Source organism: Ceratotherium simum, chromosome 3, assembly GCF_057802395.1.
Source record: "Ceratotherium simum simum isolate JZ-2026a chromosome 3, ASM5780239v1, whole genome shotgun sequence".
NCBI lineage: Eukaryota > Metazoa > Chordata > Mammalia > Perissodactyla > Rhinocerotidae > Ceratotherium > Ceratotherium simum.
In genome coordinates this window covers 95,996,419-96,012,061 of record NC_141902.1, presented here as the reverse complement: position 1 = coordinate 96,012,061, position 15,643 = coordinate 95,996,419, and the positions used below count along the sequence as shown (strand labels likewise).

At 39.7% G+C, this 15,643-nt stretch overlaps 1 protein-coding gene across 5 annotated transcripts in view; it reads right to left on the bottom strand.

The window, feature by feature from the left end:
- EFL1 (elongation factor like GTPase 1) overlaps positions 1 to 15,643 on the bottom strand; it is a 129,207-nt gene that overhangs the window by 95,321 nt on the left and 18,243 nt on the right. For 4 of the 5 annotated variants that reach the window (XR_015551651.1, XM_087429033.1, XM_004431997.3 and 1 more), the window contains exons 5-10: positions 13,806 to 13,939; positions 12,102 to 12,239; positions 10,257 to 10,471; positions 3,269 to 3,392; positions 945 to 1,021; positions 92 to 228 (exon numbers count right to left, since the gene is read on the bottom strand). Coding sequence is in view for 4 of the 5 variants with exons in the window: in XM_087429033.1 (XP_087285159.1) it covers positions 92 to 228; positions 945 to 1,021; positions 3,269 to 3,392; positions 10,257 to 10,471; positions 12,102 to 12,239; positions 13,806 to 13,939 (825 nt within the window). In the remaining variant the exon portion in view is untranslated. Of the gene's footprint in view, positions 1 to 91; positions 229 to 944; positions 1,022 to 1,240; positions 2,891 to 3,268; positions 3,393 to 10,256; positions 10,472 to 12,101; positions 12,240 to 13,805; positions 13,940 to 15,643 lie in introns of those variants that run through there. The other variant, XM_087429035.1, reaches the window with a different exon arrangement.

The following is a 15,643-nucleotide window of genomic DNA, read 5'->3' as shown; positions in this document are numbered from 1 at the left end:
CCAGAGGATTTCCTGGTAGTCAATAACACATTGTTTTTTCTTGTTTTGTCAAATATATGATTTCATAAAAAACCATTAAAATAAAGGATACCAAGAACAGCACTGGATATGGGTAGCCATTGACTGCAAATGGCATTGATTTGAACTTTAGGATCTGAATGCCGTGCCTCCCGGGCTCCAACTTTTAATCCTAAAGAAGTCACGATTTTATCAATTTTTTCTTTGTCCCTATAGTAAACATACAAGATTGCGGGGAAAAAGGTCACATAAAGATGTGAAGGAGCAGTGAGAAAAAGGAACTCAACATTATTTTACATATTTATTCCTAATATATTGCTTTTTCTACGAAAAACTAAAAATGCTTGGAAGGGGTCCTGCTACAGTAGAGGACTGCTCAACCTCTACTCTCATACTTTCAAATGAACTTCTCTTCAAAACTTCCCATGAAGCACCATTCCACAATCTCCTTAAGCACACTTGGTCAACTGATAAAGCAGTTTTGCAAATAAATGCTAAAAAATCATTATTCTACATCTAGAATAACTTACAAAGTAAATTTACTAAAGCAAACTTTCTTTTCCATTTGTATCAGGTAAGTTATTTCCCAAGTTCCCCATTAATGATCCTAGATATCAAGCACCTTTTCTACTACAATTACTATTTTATTTTAAATCAGGTTTGTAAAAACAAAGGTCCAATGTTTCCTTCTGTCCTTTTATCTCTTCACCTCAGCACTCTATAAAATATTGCTGTTCTATCCCTCCTGTCGCTCTTTACTTGGGTTACACATACTCCTTTAAATTGTTTCCAGCTCTGTAATCAACTCATCTGTAAAGGCTCTGTTCACTTTCTCAGTCTATCTCAGCTTTCTGAAGTGACTCATCAAACTGGAAAGTGAGGCAAAGTATACCACCCAAAGATAAACTATTTTATAACAGTCTTACTTTTTCAAGACAGCATCATACAAACTCCATATATTTTCCAGGATCAACTGTACAAATAAAGGTTTCTTTCCTTTTGCCTGTAAAAAGAATACATGGGCTTAAATTTCTGAATATTTAATAGTATCTTACATATTCATTCTTGACATGTTTTATTATCAGTATGTCGCACTTCTACTTGAAAATATTTATTCAACAGTAAAGTAGATGAAAGTAGTGATAAGAATGGTCTTTGTTGTTAGTGCCCTTGAGTCAATTTCGACTCTAGCGACCCGGTACACAGCAGAGCAGAACCCTACCCGGTCTTGTTGTGCCGTCCTCTCATCTTCCAGCGCTCTATCAGACATCTCATCTTCCAGCGCTCTATCAGACATCTCATCTTCCAGCGCTCTATCAGACATCTCATCTTCCAGCGCTCTATCAGACATCTCATCTTCCAGCGCTCTATCAGACATCTCATCTTCCAGCGCTCTATCAGACATCTCATCTTCCAGCGCTCTATCAGACAGTGCTCTGCTGCTTTTCACAGGGTTTCCATGGCCAATTATTTCAGAAGTGGGTGGCCAGGTCCTTCCTCCTAGTCTTAGTCTGAAAGCTCTGCTGAAGCCTGTCCACCATGAGTGACCTTGCTAGTATTTGAAATACCAGTGGCATAGCTTTCAGCATCACAGCAACACACAGCCACCACAGTATGACAACCGACAGATATGTGGGATGGTTCCCTGACCGGGAAACAAACCTGGGCTACAGCTCTAAACAGTCAAGAATCTGCAACCAACAATAACCCACTGTTCTCTTCCTCCGGGAGCCACAGACTTCACGAACAATGAGACCATTTAGGGGACATATCACTGCAGGTGCCCCTCCACTGCCATCAAAGGAATACACAGTACCCAAGTGGGGAGCTACAACTGCACGCTATACGTGTAGGCCTTTCCATGGACTTCCCTGAAGAATGTTCCTAAACATAAACAATGTTCAACATCAGGGAAGAGGATATTAAAAAAACAAGAAAAACTACCATTTCTCTTACCAAACTGTGCCAAGTAGCAAGAGCACCTTGAGATGGATACTCTCACATATACATGAGACAGAATATAAACTGATACCCCCTTTCTGAAGAGTTATTGGCAAGGTAGTAGGAAATTAAGACATTACCTTTGAATGCTTGGATAAATGTCATCGTGAAGACATAAAAATTTACGCACAAAGATGTCCATCGTAGCTTTATTCATAATATCAAAACGTTTGAAAAACAGAAATAAAAACTATGTCCAATCTTAGGGGTATGATTACATAAATGACAATGCACCCAGAAAATAAAATGAGGTACTTATTATGTGACAGGAACTGTTCTAAACACTTTTCCTGGATTATTTCATATAATCATCACAACCAATCTATGAGGTAAGTACTACTATCTCCATTTTGCAGTTGAAACAAGTGAGACAAAGGTCACAGAGCTAGGAAGTGCTGGAGCTGAGATTCAAACAGAGTCAGATCCTCAAGCTATGCTCCTTCCCACTTCACTACACTGGCTCCTTTTTAAATATACTGTTTACAGAAAGCTTTTAATGGCAAGGGAAAATGTTCACGATACGATGTCAAGCAAGAACGCAGCCATGCTGTATAAACAGCATAATTCTCCACTGAGGGATGTATGCATCTATCCAGAAAGCAGGACAGAAATTAAAACCATAGCATTAGCGGTGTGGCTTTCAAGTTTTTTCTTTCCTGTGGCTTTATATATATGAGTACTTTCTAAAGGCCATATATATGCTCTTCAATGAGAATAAATTTATAAAATCCTGAATTCTACATAAAAAACAAGCTTCAAAAAAAGCATCCTTTGAGGCTGTGACTCAGCAGTCCTGCAGCACCTCTATGCACAGAAGGAAGGTTCCAGGGAGCACTGCCTCTCCCATCAGCACTGCACAGTTAATGGCATTCAGTGAGAGACCTCGGCTGAGACTAGGAATACAGTGTGGGCCATACAGTGATGTCTGTAAGTGATGTCTCTTTGTGGTGAAGAGGACACACAAATGCACGGTGGAAAATATGTGTCTTCAAGTGCCCAGGATCTGAGACTTGGGATCCTCTAAAAAAACAAAGCAATCCTTTGTTCTCTATATTTAAAGAACTCAAAGCAATACTTGAATATAAGACTCATAAGCTTTAACCAAATACGTACAGTAAAAAATCCCTCATGAACAGACCGGCATAAACCACAAACCAAAGCCAAATTACATCTCTTAAAGGTGTTACAGTACAGGTTTTCACAGGGCAAGAACGTGACCAACAACTGAAAGGGACATATGCCACACTACCTGGTCAACCTTCATAATCTTCTTAGCCTTCATATTTATATAGTAATCTCCCCACAAGGTTTTCAAAAGAACTTCCTTTTTGACGCCAATTTTTTGACTGTAGATGTTGGCAAAGTGCTCAATTCTGAAAGGAAAGCAAGTGTTCATGTTATTAACAACAACCATAATAAGTATGAGTACAGCTAACCCCTGAGTGTTTCTGTGCCAGGTACTGTTCAAAGTGCTTTAAATGTACTACTAAACATAATCATTTCAACTGTCCTAAGAGGTAGATACTAATTATCTCCCTCATTTTGAAGAAAAGGATAATGAAGCACAGGGTGTTACATGGGTAATAAGTGAAGTTGGGATTCAAAGCCAAGCAATGCGGCTCCAGGGCCCGCGCTCTTGTCCAACCCTCTCTACGTTCACATGAACTAGGATTCACTCTATAGTTCCCTTTCTTAATTCTCCATGCACAGAACAAGGTAAGAGGAACAACAGCTAAAGAAATATAGGCTCCAGCTGCCCATCACAACTATACCAACAATAAACTTTGTTTTAGCCCTTCACTCTATAGGTGCCTGTTGCTCACAAAGAAAACAAACTCCAGGGCCAGAACCCGTCAAAAGAGGCTTATTACCATCCTGGATTAAACGTGAAACATCACACACTTACTTAACTCTCCTCAGCCCTCAGAGAAACGTGTTAGCACCAGGTCTGCTCTACTGTAAACCCCAGCCATGTGAGAGCAGTCACTCGACAAATAAGGATGCTGTACATAGCGTATGCATCGCCTGGATAAAGGTCCTAGAAAAAATATCTTTTCTGCAGGGAAGTTTAATCTAAGGTTTGAATCCAACTCTCAAACTACCAGCACCTTAACAGATGCCTGCTATTTTCTCCACTGCACAAGGAATCAAAAGTTAACACACTCGAGACAATTCTTTACACGTCAGCCAGCAACCGTGGTATTGCTGGAATCCAGGGATTAACTACAACCAAGTCCAATTAGCTGATATTCTCTCACAATAATGGAAGCCTGGAGGGAGCAATAAGAAGCTGCAGGAGTGGAAGTTAATAATTATGGTCGGAACCAGAGATGTGAAGAGCATCAGGCAGTAGCTTAGAAGCAAAAACAGACAATACAGAAACTGCTAAAGGTAAATATCCAGAGTCCCCTCTCACTGAGAACCAAGGGAGAGAAAAATACTCAACCAGGAATAAAAATTTAAATTATACAGTTACAGACTGCTGACATTCTGGAGCTGGCCTCAAGGGTCTACTGCTTTCAAAGTAATTTGCTATCGTAAACTTTATTTCCCATTTGATCCAACAATTATTTATTTAGTATTTTTTTTTTAATTTTCCAAAATTTTAGTTTCTATTATATTATTTCTATATTATTAATTTATAACTTTTTTTTTATCTTTTCGAAGGAGGGAACCCTTCTTCTCTCCACAAATTCTCACCTCACTCCACAGACCTACAGCTTTCCTAGTATGGAGGGCTGAGAGGAGCCCTCTTGGTGTCTCTCCTGCAGGAGCTGCCACTCTACAAGTGAGGAGGAGGTCCACAGCCCATGTGCACTGGGTGGAGTTCTTATGCCTCAAAAAGCAGACAGGCTCTGCCTTACTGCCTACTCTAGGGATAGTAAAAAGCGCCAGGCCTTCTCCCTGGCTTCCTGTGGTTAATGCACCTACAGCAGGGCACAGAACCTTTCTTCCAGATGCAAGTCAGTAGACCCGTATCTCCCTGCAGTTTCCATTTGTCAACACTTGATTTTGCCAGGTAGGCTGTACTCCCCAAGGCAGATTTGCAGATCCGCTCCAGGACCTACACAAGGGAAACAAGAGGAAGCAACCACTGAGGCCTGACGGCCCAAGCACCTTCACCAACCTAGCTTTACCAGGGAGCACTGTTCTCTAGAGTGATGCTCCTTGGGCTCTCGAGGAATAAAGCCAACACTTTGATCTCCATGTTGGCAACTTGGGTCTAGTCTTAGATGGTTAAAACTAGAGATAATGACTGAGTGATTAGCACAACAAACTTCCAAAATTTTCATATTTTTTGAACTTGCATTGTATTTTTTTTTTGCCTGATATAGGAGCAATTTTTCTATATCCTTCACTGACACTTAAAACAAATTCTGACTTTAATTATTATACTATTCATATGGTTTATGTTTCTGTTTACTTGACCTATTAACAGTCTGACCGTGACTCAGTAAAATCTCCCCAAACCACATGCCTGTAGATTTCTACTTATACTTCCATTGTTGTCTCATGCACTTGTTATGATTGTTGACACAGAGTTAAATCCTTCACTACTGTGGGCCAGCCCCCTGGCTTAGCGGTTAAGTGCGCGTGCTCCACTACTGGCCGCCCGGGTTCGGATCCCGGGTGCACACCGACGCACCGCTTCTCTGGCCACGCTGAGGCTGCGTCCCACATACAGCAACTAGACGGATGTGCAGCTATGACATACAACTATCTACTTGGGCTTTGGGGAAAAAAAAGGAGGAGGATTGGCAATAGATGTTAGCTTAGAGCCAGTCTTCCTCAGCAAAAAAAAAAAAAAAGGAGGACCGGCATGGATGTTAGCTCAGGGCTGATCTTCCTCACAAAAAAAAAAAGAAAGAAATTAAAACAAAAAAAAACCCTTCACTACTGAAATGTGTCAATTATCCATTATGTCACAATACATTTGCCATAAATTCTGCTACGTTTATCATTAATATTGCCAAACATACTTTTTTTGTTCACATTTGATTGACATATTGAGCCAAAGTTTTGGTGTTTACCCCCTGTCCATTATGTTTTATGTTTACCTATTTTACGTAGCAAACCTGGATTTTTTTTTTTTTAATGAAATTTCCTTCTTGTAAAAACTTTATCTCCTCAATGGGGGATTTCATACACTTACTGTCATAATTCTTATTTTTTTTGAGGAAGATTGGCCCTGAGCTAACATCTGTTGCAAATCTTCCTCTTTTTTCTTTTTTCTCCCCAAAGCCCCAGTACATAGTTGTGCATCACAGTTGTAGAGTTGTAGCTCTTCTACATGGGATGCTGCCTCAGCATGGCTTGATGAGCAGTGAGTAGGTCTGTGCCCAGGATCCAAACCGGCGAACCCCAGGCCGCTGAAGCAGAATGCGTGAACGTAACCGCTACGCCACTGGGCCGGCCCCTGTCATAGCTCTTCTGATCAGGTGGATTTCTAGTATGATTTCTGCTCACGTTTCTAGGATTTTTTTTTAAATGTTGACTTGTGCTACCCAGACTGTTATATTTTCTTTTATGTTTTACAACAATGTGTCAGATATATGTCCCATTTTTAATTTGAGAAGTGGTAAACTGAAAGATTTTCACAAACAGTCTAAAACCTCTATCAAAATCATAAATTATAGTAAGAAATTTGTCCATTTGCTTAGGCCACTGTCCTCAAACCCTTTTCTAGTCCATCATTTATTTACACATGCATAGATATAAAGGTACATAAATCTTTCACAATCTTGTTTTATCCTTTTCATTCTTTTTCATCCCATAGTTACCACAAAATTTTCTTATTAACATCAACACTTTCCCTCTTATTGCTTAGGGCTTTTATTCATTTATCTGTCATTAGTTAGTTATAATTTTAAAACACTGACAGTGTCTAGCACAACTTCTCCATTTTTTAATTCTATTTTAATTCATTTCCTCTACAAAGTAACTTCAAATAAGAGTCTCAGAAAAGAGCTGCAGAACATTTTCCAAGACTTTACAGACCAGTCTATCTTTCGCCTATTCTCCTGAATGACAACTCGGCTAAGCATGAAATTACTGGGCCACATACTCTTTTGCATACAAGCTACCCAATGGATTGCTAATTGCAGGATTCTAAGACACTAGTGGACAAAGACAAAACTATTAGGAAGGGCTTTCCATTGTCTCTTTTTTCCTGTCCCTGTTTTATGGGGTTGGGCCTCAGTTCTACTTACCTAAAACAGGAACTAGATTCTTGCTGCCACCTACCCAAGTCAACGTGTTTCTGCTTTTTCAGAGCAGATTCTGCTGGATTAACATCTATTACCAAGGCAGATTTACACCAAAGACCTAGGTTCTGCCACTAGTCACACTTCTGGAGCCTGTCCCACTGTAGAAGAGTTTATAGCACCATCTTCCAAGTTCTGAAACGTGCTCATTTCCCACTTTTGTGATAGATGAAGTCACCAACTTTTCCTATTCGCTGACATTTTAGAAGAAAATTAGAAGGAAAGGGTCTGCAGTGCTTCCATTTCCACCACCATTTCCCATAAATCAACAGGCACTAGCAGATCTCTAAATACGACCTTGTCTAATACAGGGGAATTCACTTATTAACTGAAAGTAGGTAAAATGTCCAAAGTTGTGCAGGATACAGAAGTTACCCTTACTCTATCTGTTCAAGCCTCTCCCCATTCCTTCTTCCACAACAAACTTCTCTCTATTTGTGAGATTTAGAGTAAAATTCACAAAAACATTAAACTATTTAAGAAAATCATTACAAGAAAAGGAGAAGCCTCTCACCTTGTGTCTCATAGCAAAATGCTTACAAATCAGGAAATCATCAAGTCTGACCCTGTTATATGACTGAATAAATCACTGTACTTTTTTAGCTCAAAGAAATTCTTAGAAATCACCTTAGCCCCATATTCTCATTTTCCAGAAGAAGAAACTAAGGCCCACAAAGGTGATAATGGCAAGTCATCAACCACATATGAAAAGTGCACATTTTCAGCAGGTTTGTAATTTCCATTTTCATTACATACCCATTATCTGAATCTAAGTCTTGTATGACCTTTATACGAACCAAGTGGACTAAGGTATCTATAATTTATCACAAACTAACACAGAAAAATCATGGTATTATAACTTATTGTACGGCCCAAGGCAAAATGTGTTCAGTAAAAGGAAGAGGAAGAGCAAGTTCCTGTGAAAACGAGGACAAGAAACAGCCAAGACTGGTTAGCCTACTCCCAAGCTGCGCATTCGGGTCAACTTCTGATCTTTCTGCTTTCCCATTTCCAGCTCATACTGACATATGTTTCATGAATAGGTTTTGTTTTCACCTGATGCATTATTTCTGGTTCTATTATCCCTGTAAATTATATGCAAGATTAATCCCACGACTAAAGTAAAGTTCATTACAGTCTCACAACTGTTTATCTAAGCTGAAGACATTTTTGTCAAAGTAATAATTCTTTAATTATATGTGAATTTTCTGATTCCACAAGTCAGTAATGGTTGTAGTTAAGAAATGTAATCAACTACCTACCTCATTCTAAAAACTGGTATCACTAAGGCCCCAGCCATAAGTACATATCTAGAAGGGGCAGTAAGAAGAAACAAGGGTCCCTACATTCTATAGCGAAGAACCTGTAGAAGCACCATGGTAAGAAAGCATGACTGCAGTGTCAGGCAGACTTTAAACTTAATACCAGCTCAGCCACTTAGTAGCTGAGGGATGTTAAACAAATTGCTCAGTGTCTTTGAGCCTTAGATAAAAAATATTAATATCTATTTAAAAGGACTATTCTAAGAATTCAATGAAATATTTAAGTGACTAACTCAATGCCTAGAATATGTACATCCTCAATAAAGTTAGTTTCTTTCCATACTAACTTCTGCTAGTATAGATAAATAAAAGCTAAGTGAGATAAGTCAGACAAAGACAAATACCACGTGATCTCACTTATACGTGTAATCTAAGGGAAAAAAAACCCCACCAAACTCACAGACGCAGAGAACAGACTGGCAGTTGCCAGAGGCAGGGTGAAGGGGGTCAAAAGGTACAATAAAATAAATAACTCATGGGGATGTAATGTACAGCATGGTGATTATAGTTAATATAACTGTACTCCGTATTTGAAAGTTGCTAAGTGAGTACATCTTAAAAGTTCTCATGACAAGAAAAAAACTTTTCGTAACTATGTATGAAGGATGTTACCTAGACTTATTGTGATCATTCTGTAATATATACAAATATCAAATCATTAGGTTGTACACTTGAAACTAATATTATGTCAATAATACCTCAAAAAAAAAAAATAAAGACAGACAAGGAGCAAAGGACATGAAGAGATATTTCACCCAAAAGAATAGACAGATGACACATCAGCACATGAAAAGATGTTCAACATCACTACTAGGAAAATGCAAATTAAAACCACAATAACACATCAGTACACACCTATGAGAATGGCTTAAAAAAACAGCAACAAAACACCAAATGGTGGTGAAGATGTAGAAAAACTGGATCACTCACACATTGCTGGTGGAAATGAAAAATGGTACATCCCCTCTGGAAACAGTTTGATAGTTTCTTTAAAAACTAAACATACAACTACCAGATGACCCAGTAAATGCACTCCCGGGCATTCATCCCAGAGAAATAAAAACTTATGTTCACATAAAAACCTAACATAAGTGCTTATAGCAGCTTTACTCAGCCAAAAACTGGAAAAAACCCAGATGTCGTTCTGGGTGAATAAACAAACTGTGACATATCCATACCATGGAATACTACTAACCAATAAAAAGGAACCAACTATTGATACATGCAACAACTTAGATTAAGTCTCTAGAGAATTACGCAGCCAATCTAGAAAAGGTTAGATACCGTTTGATTCCACTTCTATAACATTCTTGAAATAACAAAGTATAGACATGGAGAACAGTTAGTGGTTGCCAGGGGTTAAGGAGGGGTTGGGGGAAGAAAGTAGGTGTGGCTAAATTAGGGCAACATAAAGGATCTTTGTGGTGATGGACTGTATCAATTCAATGTCAATGTCAATATGACATTGTACTACAGTTTGCAACATGAATCTACTTGGGGATACTGGGTAAAGGGTACAAGAGAACTCTCTGTATTCTTTCTTACAACTGAATGTGCATCTTCAATTATCTCAAAATAAAAAGTTTAATTTTAAAAAATCAATTGTATATAAAATCCACAAAGAGATTTAGTTAAATTCAAACAGACTTACCCAAAGCCCCAGCCATCTATTGCACTTGTAAACACCACGTTCCCCTGATCTGGAGAGAAGTACAGGTGAGAATCATCCGTGTCCTCCAAGCCGGTGCTCCAGTCATACACTTGCTCTCCTGGTTCAGAATGTGGATTCACTTGGGATTCAGCCTCTCTCTCTGCTCTTTCTTCTAGGACTTTAGAAGTAAAAAGAGTTCCTGTGAGTGCATTAATCTAGGAGAGATGGTGAAATGGCAGAATGTCATTCAGATGCTCAGCACGCCCACAGGAGGAGACACCCTGTCCAACCCTTGTTAACCCTAGAATCATCGGTCACAGTTTGGGCTCATGTTAAGCACACACGGATGGAGTTGACATTTACAACAATAAATAACTTAAATGTTATCAACCCACTCTTTCTACACCCAGCAAAACTAAATTGTAAGCCTTCTGAAAGGTCATTTTTGTAATTATCAGTTTAATGCAAACACTAGCATGTCATATCTTTAACTTGTTTTTCAGTACCAGGGCCTGATGTCACTAGGAATTCATAGCTTCCAACTCCCACATCCTAGTTTGTAACTTTAGTCAACTCCCTCGTCAATTCTCAGATCAGCTGTTTGAACTTTTCACCTCTCCACGCCCTCTTCCCAACCTCTAACCCTCAACTATTTTCACCCCCAAGTAAGTAATCTTATTTCCTACCTCAGAGAGAAAATGAAACCTACTGTTCAGAAACCCTGGAAGCTCCACATACTCCAAACTATAACTCCACCCCACGTATATCTGCCAATACCACTGGCCCTTCTCCTTCCACTGCAGGGCAGGAGGATTTCACCTGTGCCATTCCTATGTGTCTCTAAAGGGAACTAGATCCACTGATCCATTCCCTTTCACTGCTCCATCTTTATCATTTCCTCCTTTCAGTAAATAAGTATTCTCAAGTTGGTCTCATCAGTGCTGCTCCATTGTCTTGAAGAGGAAAATTCAAACCTCCATGCATGGCATACAAGGTTCACCGTAATCTAAACTCTGTAATTCTTTCTACTCTCACCTCTTGGCACTGCTTAACATGATCTAATTTTTCAGCTATAACAAATAATTTGCAGTTCTTTGAATGAAACATTGTACTATGCTTTTTCTTGCCTTTATGATTTTGTACATCTTATTCCTTCTCTCTTGAATGCCCCTGCCATAATACTTTACCTGGCAAACATGACCTTTATTCCATCTCAGGGCTTCTGTTGAGACTTTTCCTAACTCTGTCTTCCCTCTTGACCCAGTCTGGGTGAGGAGGCCACAGTTTATGCTCTCAAATCACACCCAGGGCTTATCTCATTGTTCTCCAAATATCTCTTTTAACTATTTGTCTCTCCCATCACACTGTGAGAGCTTTGAAAATAGGGACTCCGACCTGTCTGTCTTTATATTCACAATCCCTAGCATACACTGGCCATCCAAGAATTCATTTATTCAACACATAGCTATGTAAATGTTTGCTGAATAAATAAATGAATGAATGCTTGGGTAAAACTTCATCTAAAAACAGGTAATAAAAAAACCAAAGAGCTTCCTAATATTGCTTCACTTTGGAATGAAACTACAAGATTTTAAACAAGAGAGCATTAAAACCTTTGTCCAAGCTTTATACTCAAGGATGCTTCCAGGAGATGGAGGGTACTCCTGAGAGGATGCTTGTCCTGTTGCCTCTCTTGTAGTATGACAACACCAACACATATGAATCTTCAGTGGAAAAGTTATAAATAAATTTTCTGTAGCAATGCCTCATAATCAACTCAGCAACTTCCTTACAACTCTTCTTTGAGCCCTAATTTTTAAAATACTGAAGTCAAGGATAAAATACCTGTTCTAAAATATTCTTGAGGTGAGAATAGGCCTCCTGTGGGGTGAATTTCAGTTCCACTATCAAGCGATCTATCTTATTAATCACCAAAACTGGACGGATGTTTTCAAGCCAGGCTTGTCGCAGAACTGCCTGTGTCTAATTAAAACAGAAAGGAAAGTGTAAAAGTCATGATTTAAAATCATTCAAGCACATTAGAAAATCTTGGTTAATAATCAGCTCATTTCCATACTACTTTATCACAACTCAGTTTTGACATGATGCCAGTCAAACACAGGTGTTCACTCGACATTCACAAAGCAGATAACACAGAAGCAAAGAACTACAGACAAGAAACCACCCTTCCCTTTATGGAACTGACACTTTATTTAAGAAGGATAAAAAAACTGTGTAAAAGACAGAAAAAAGTTTGGTGGAATTATACACACACATACACACACACAGAGTTTAATAAACAATCAGAAAACAAACACTCATGTTGCCAACACACAGATCAAAAAATAGACCATTCCCCCAGAAGTCCCCTGTGTAAACCTTCTTGATCATAACCCCGCCTCTTGGAGTTAACCGTTAACCACTATCCCACTACTCTGAAGTTAGGTGTTAATTTCACTTATCTTGTCAGGATGCCTGCAACACTACACAGACTAAGGCTGTGCTTCTCAAGTTGGGGTTCCTGTGCCCTTAGGGGAAATCAGATGGGAAGCTACAGGATAATTATGGCACATCTTGGAATTATCAAATTTCCTCCATTTGAGTTAACTTAAATCTTTTACTATTCTTTTTAAAAAACATTAAAACAAGGGTATATTAAGAAGTAGGATATAAAGGTGACAACAATTTTTAAAGATAAAACATAAGGTTTCAAAAAAAAAATTATTAAAAGAACTGAGCTTAAGGCCGGCCCCGTGGCTTAGCGGTTAAGTGCGCGTGCTCTGCTGCTGGCAGCCCGGGTTGGCATCCTGGGCACACACCAACGCACTGCTTCTCCGGCCATGCTGAGGCCGCGTCCCATATACAAGAACTAGAAGGATGTGCAGCTATGACATACAACTATCTACTGGGGCTTTGGGGGAAAAAAATAAATAAAATAAAATAAAAAAAAAAAAAAAAAAAAAGAACTGAGCTTCGAGAGCCCTCTGAGCTCCACGACCCCAGAGCTCTATGTTCACTCTGGCCTGGGGGGCAACTTTTCCAGCTTTGGTGGGAAAGATGAGAAACACTAGAACAAGGATATGGAAGAGTAAGAGAGGGAAGGAAGGAGGGAGAGGGAGTGTGTGTAGGTAAGCAGAGGCGTAAGTGTAGACAAAAAGGTCAACAGAAGAGAACTTCTCTTATCTAGGGGAGAACTAGCTCAGTATCTAGCTATCAACAATCTCTCAGGTCAGAAACCTTCTCCACTGGAATAAAATTTCCAGATCCTCCCAAAATTCAGCACTTCTCCCATTGTTGCTGAGTCCCTCTCTAAGAGGATATCACATACACTTCTGAGTATCTAAACTTAAAGCCATCCTCTTTAAGATCCCTTCAAAACCCGGGTGATTTAACTCCATTACAGACTGGAACATCAGCGAATATGAAATGTAAAACCAACTTTCTGATTGTCAGTGAAATGTCTGAAGTGACACAATAATCAACAGTCAGTTCCTCCTCTTTCCCCACTTCCACTAACCAGTTAAATATTTTCACACAACCATCCACTACCTGCGGACAGACTCCTTCCACAGCATCGACCACAATGATGCACCCATCACAAATGCGAACAGCTGTGGAGACTTCTGAGGAGAAATCCACGTGTCCTGGAGAGTCTATCAGGTTAATCAGGTACTCCTCACGGCCTGAAATGAGATGTGAAAACACACCCTTTCAGTTGTGCAGGTACACAGCACTCTTGCTCAGGCATTCTGGAATAAGAAACCTTCTAAGAAATGACTGAATAAAGCTTAAGAAGCCAAATGCTCAATTGACAGCTATCACTCCAACTTAGGAATTCTCATGGAGGGAACTATTGATTCCAAATAGCATCTATATAAAACGTTGAAGGACTTTATTATTCTAACAGTTACCACTTAAAAAGTGCTTACTCTGAGCCAGGCACCGTACCAGTCACACATCACTGACCCCCCCCGACACAATCCCAAGGAGACAAATATTACTACACCCATTTTACAGAGTAGGAGGTTGAGACTAAGGGAAGCCAGTGCCCGAGAGTGAAAGCTGTTCAGAGGGGCCAGAGCAGGAAATGCCAATTCAAAGACACCAAGCAGCTCACCCACTACTTCCCTACAGCTCCTCAACAGGCAGTGTGTGAATCTGCTCAATCGAGATTCAGATTCACTTCTGCACAAATTTAAGGAGTCGTTACTATGTGCCAAGCAGTGTGCTGTGTGCTCTCACATATATTACCTCCTTTAATCTTCACAACAAACAAAGCATTAAGCTTGTAGTAGGGTGACAACTCAGGCTGATCTGCTCAGTTTCAGCACTGAGTCTCACATCCCATCAAACCCCAAAGTCAGTCCCACATCCCATTAACCCCTAAGCCAGAACAACTGCCACTCCAGGTTAGAGACTTCACATTAAAACATAATTAAGTAAACCATGTAGAAAAACAGTAATTCATTAGAATTCTCCACTTTCCCCATTTACTGCTAAATTTGATATAATTCTCTTCTAAAGGCAAGATAATTATTTGAATGCTCAACACCTGCATATATACTTTACTTTTGCTCCTCCTCTCAACTCAGTGTCTTTCAACTTCTGTGTGCTCCAGAACCACTACAGGGCTGAGTATTATAATTTATAGGCCATTTAAAGGATTTTCCCCAATATAATTTCAACACCTTGACGACTTGACTTGTGCCCTAGGTGATACTGATAATGATAAAACAGCAACAACACAACAATAACCACAGCCATGGCTCACCTTTGTGGACAGCCTATTTGTGCCTGGCACTGCTCTAAGCATTTTACAGACATTATCTAATGTTTACCTACAACAAGCCTCTGCGGTACTTACTACCATCGGCCCAATTTTACAGAGCAGGAAACTATGGCACAGAAAAGTTAAATATCTTTCTCAAGGACATCCAGCTGGAACACGACTTTGAGGTAAACTGCCTAAGATCAAACAACTCAAAATGGTAAGAGTGGAAGTTCAAGCCCTCTAACTCCAAAGACACACCTTTCACCACTACACTCAAGTTGGCTTAAGTTTCATCTCACTTGCCAAGATGCCACTGGTAGTGAATTTCTGAACACTGGGTTAAGGATTCCCAAACACACTGGGGCTCAGTGGGAAAGACTGCCATCAATTAGCAACAGATCGCCTTCTTAAATACCATCCTCCTCCTGCTTCCTGGTCTTTTCATGCAAACTGCTTTACATGGAACCTGGCTCTGCTGCACCCACCAGGGAAGGCTCCAACCAGAGAAGACTGGACATCTCCAAAGAAAATCAAGTTAGCCAAAGAACCAGGGGCCCAGAATAATGGCCCACTGTGCCTTAATGGAGCCTCTTACTATCAGGTCTCATTGCACCAC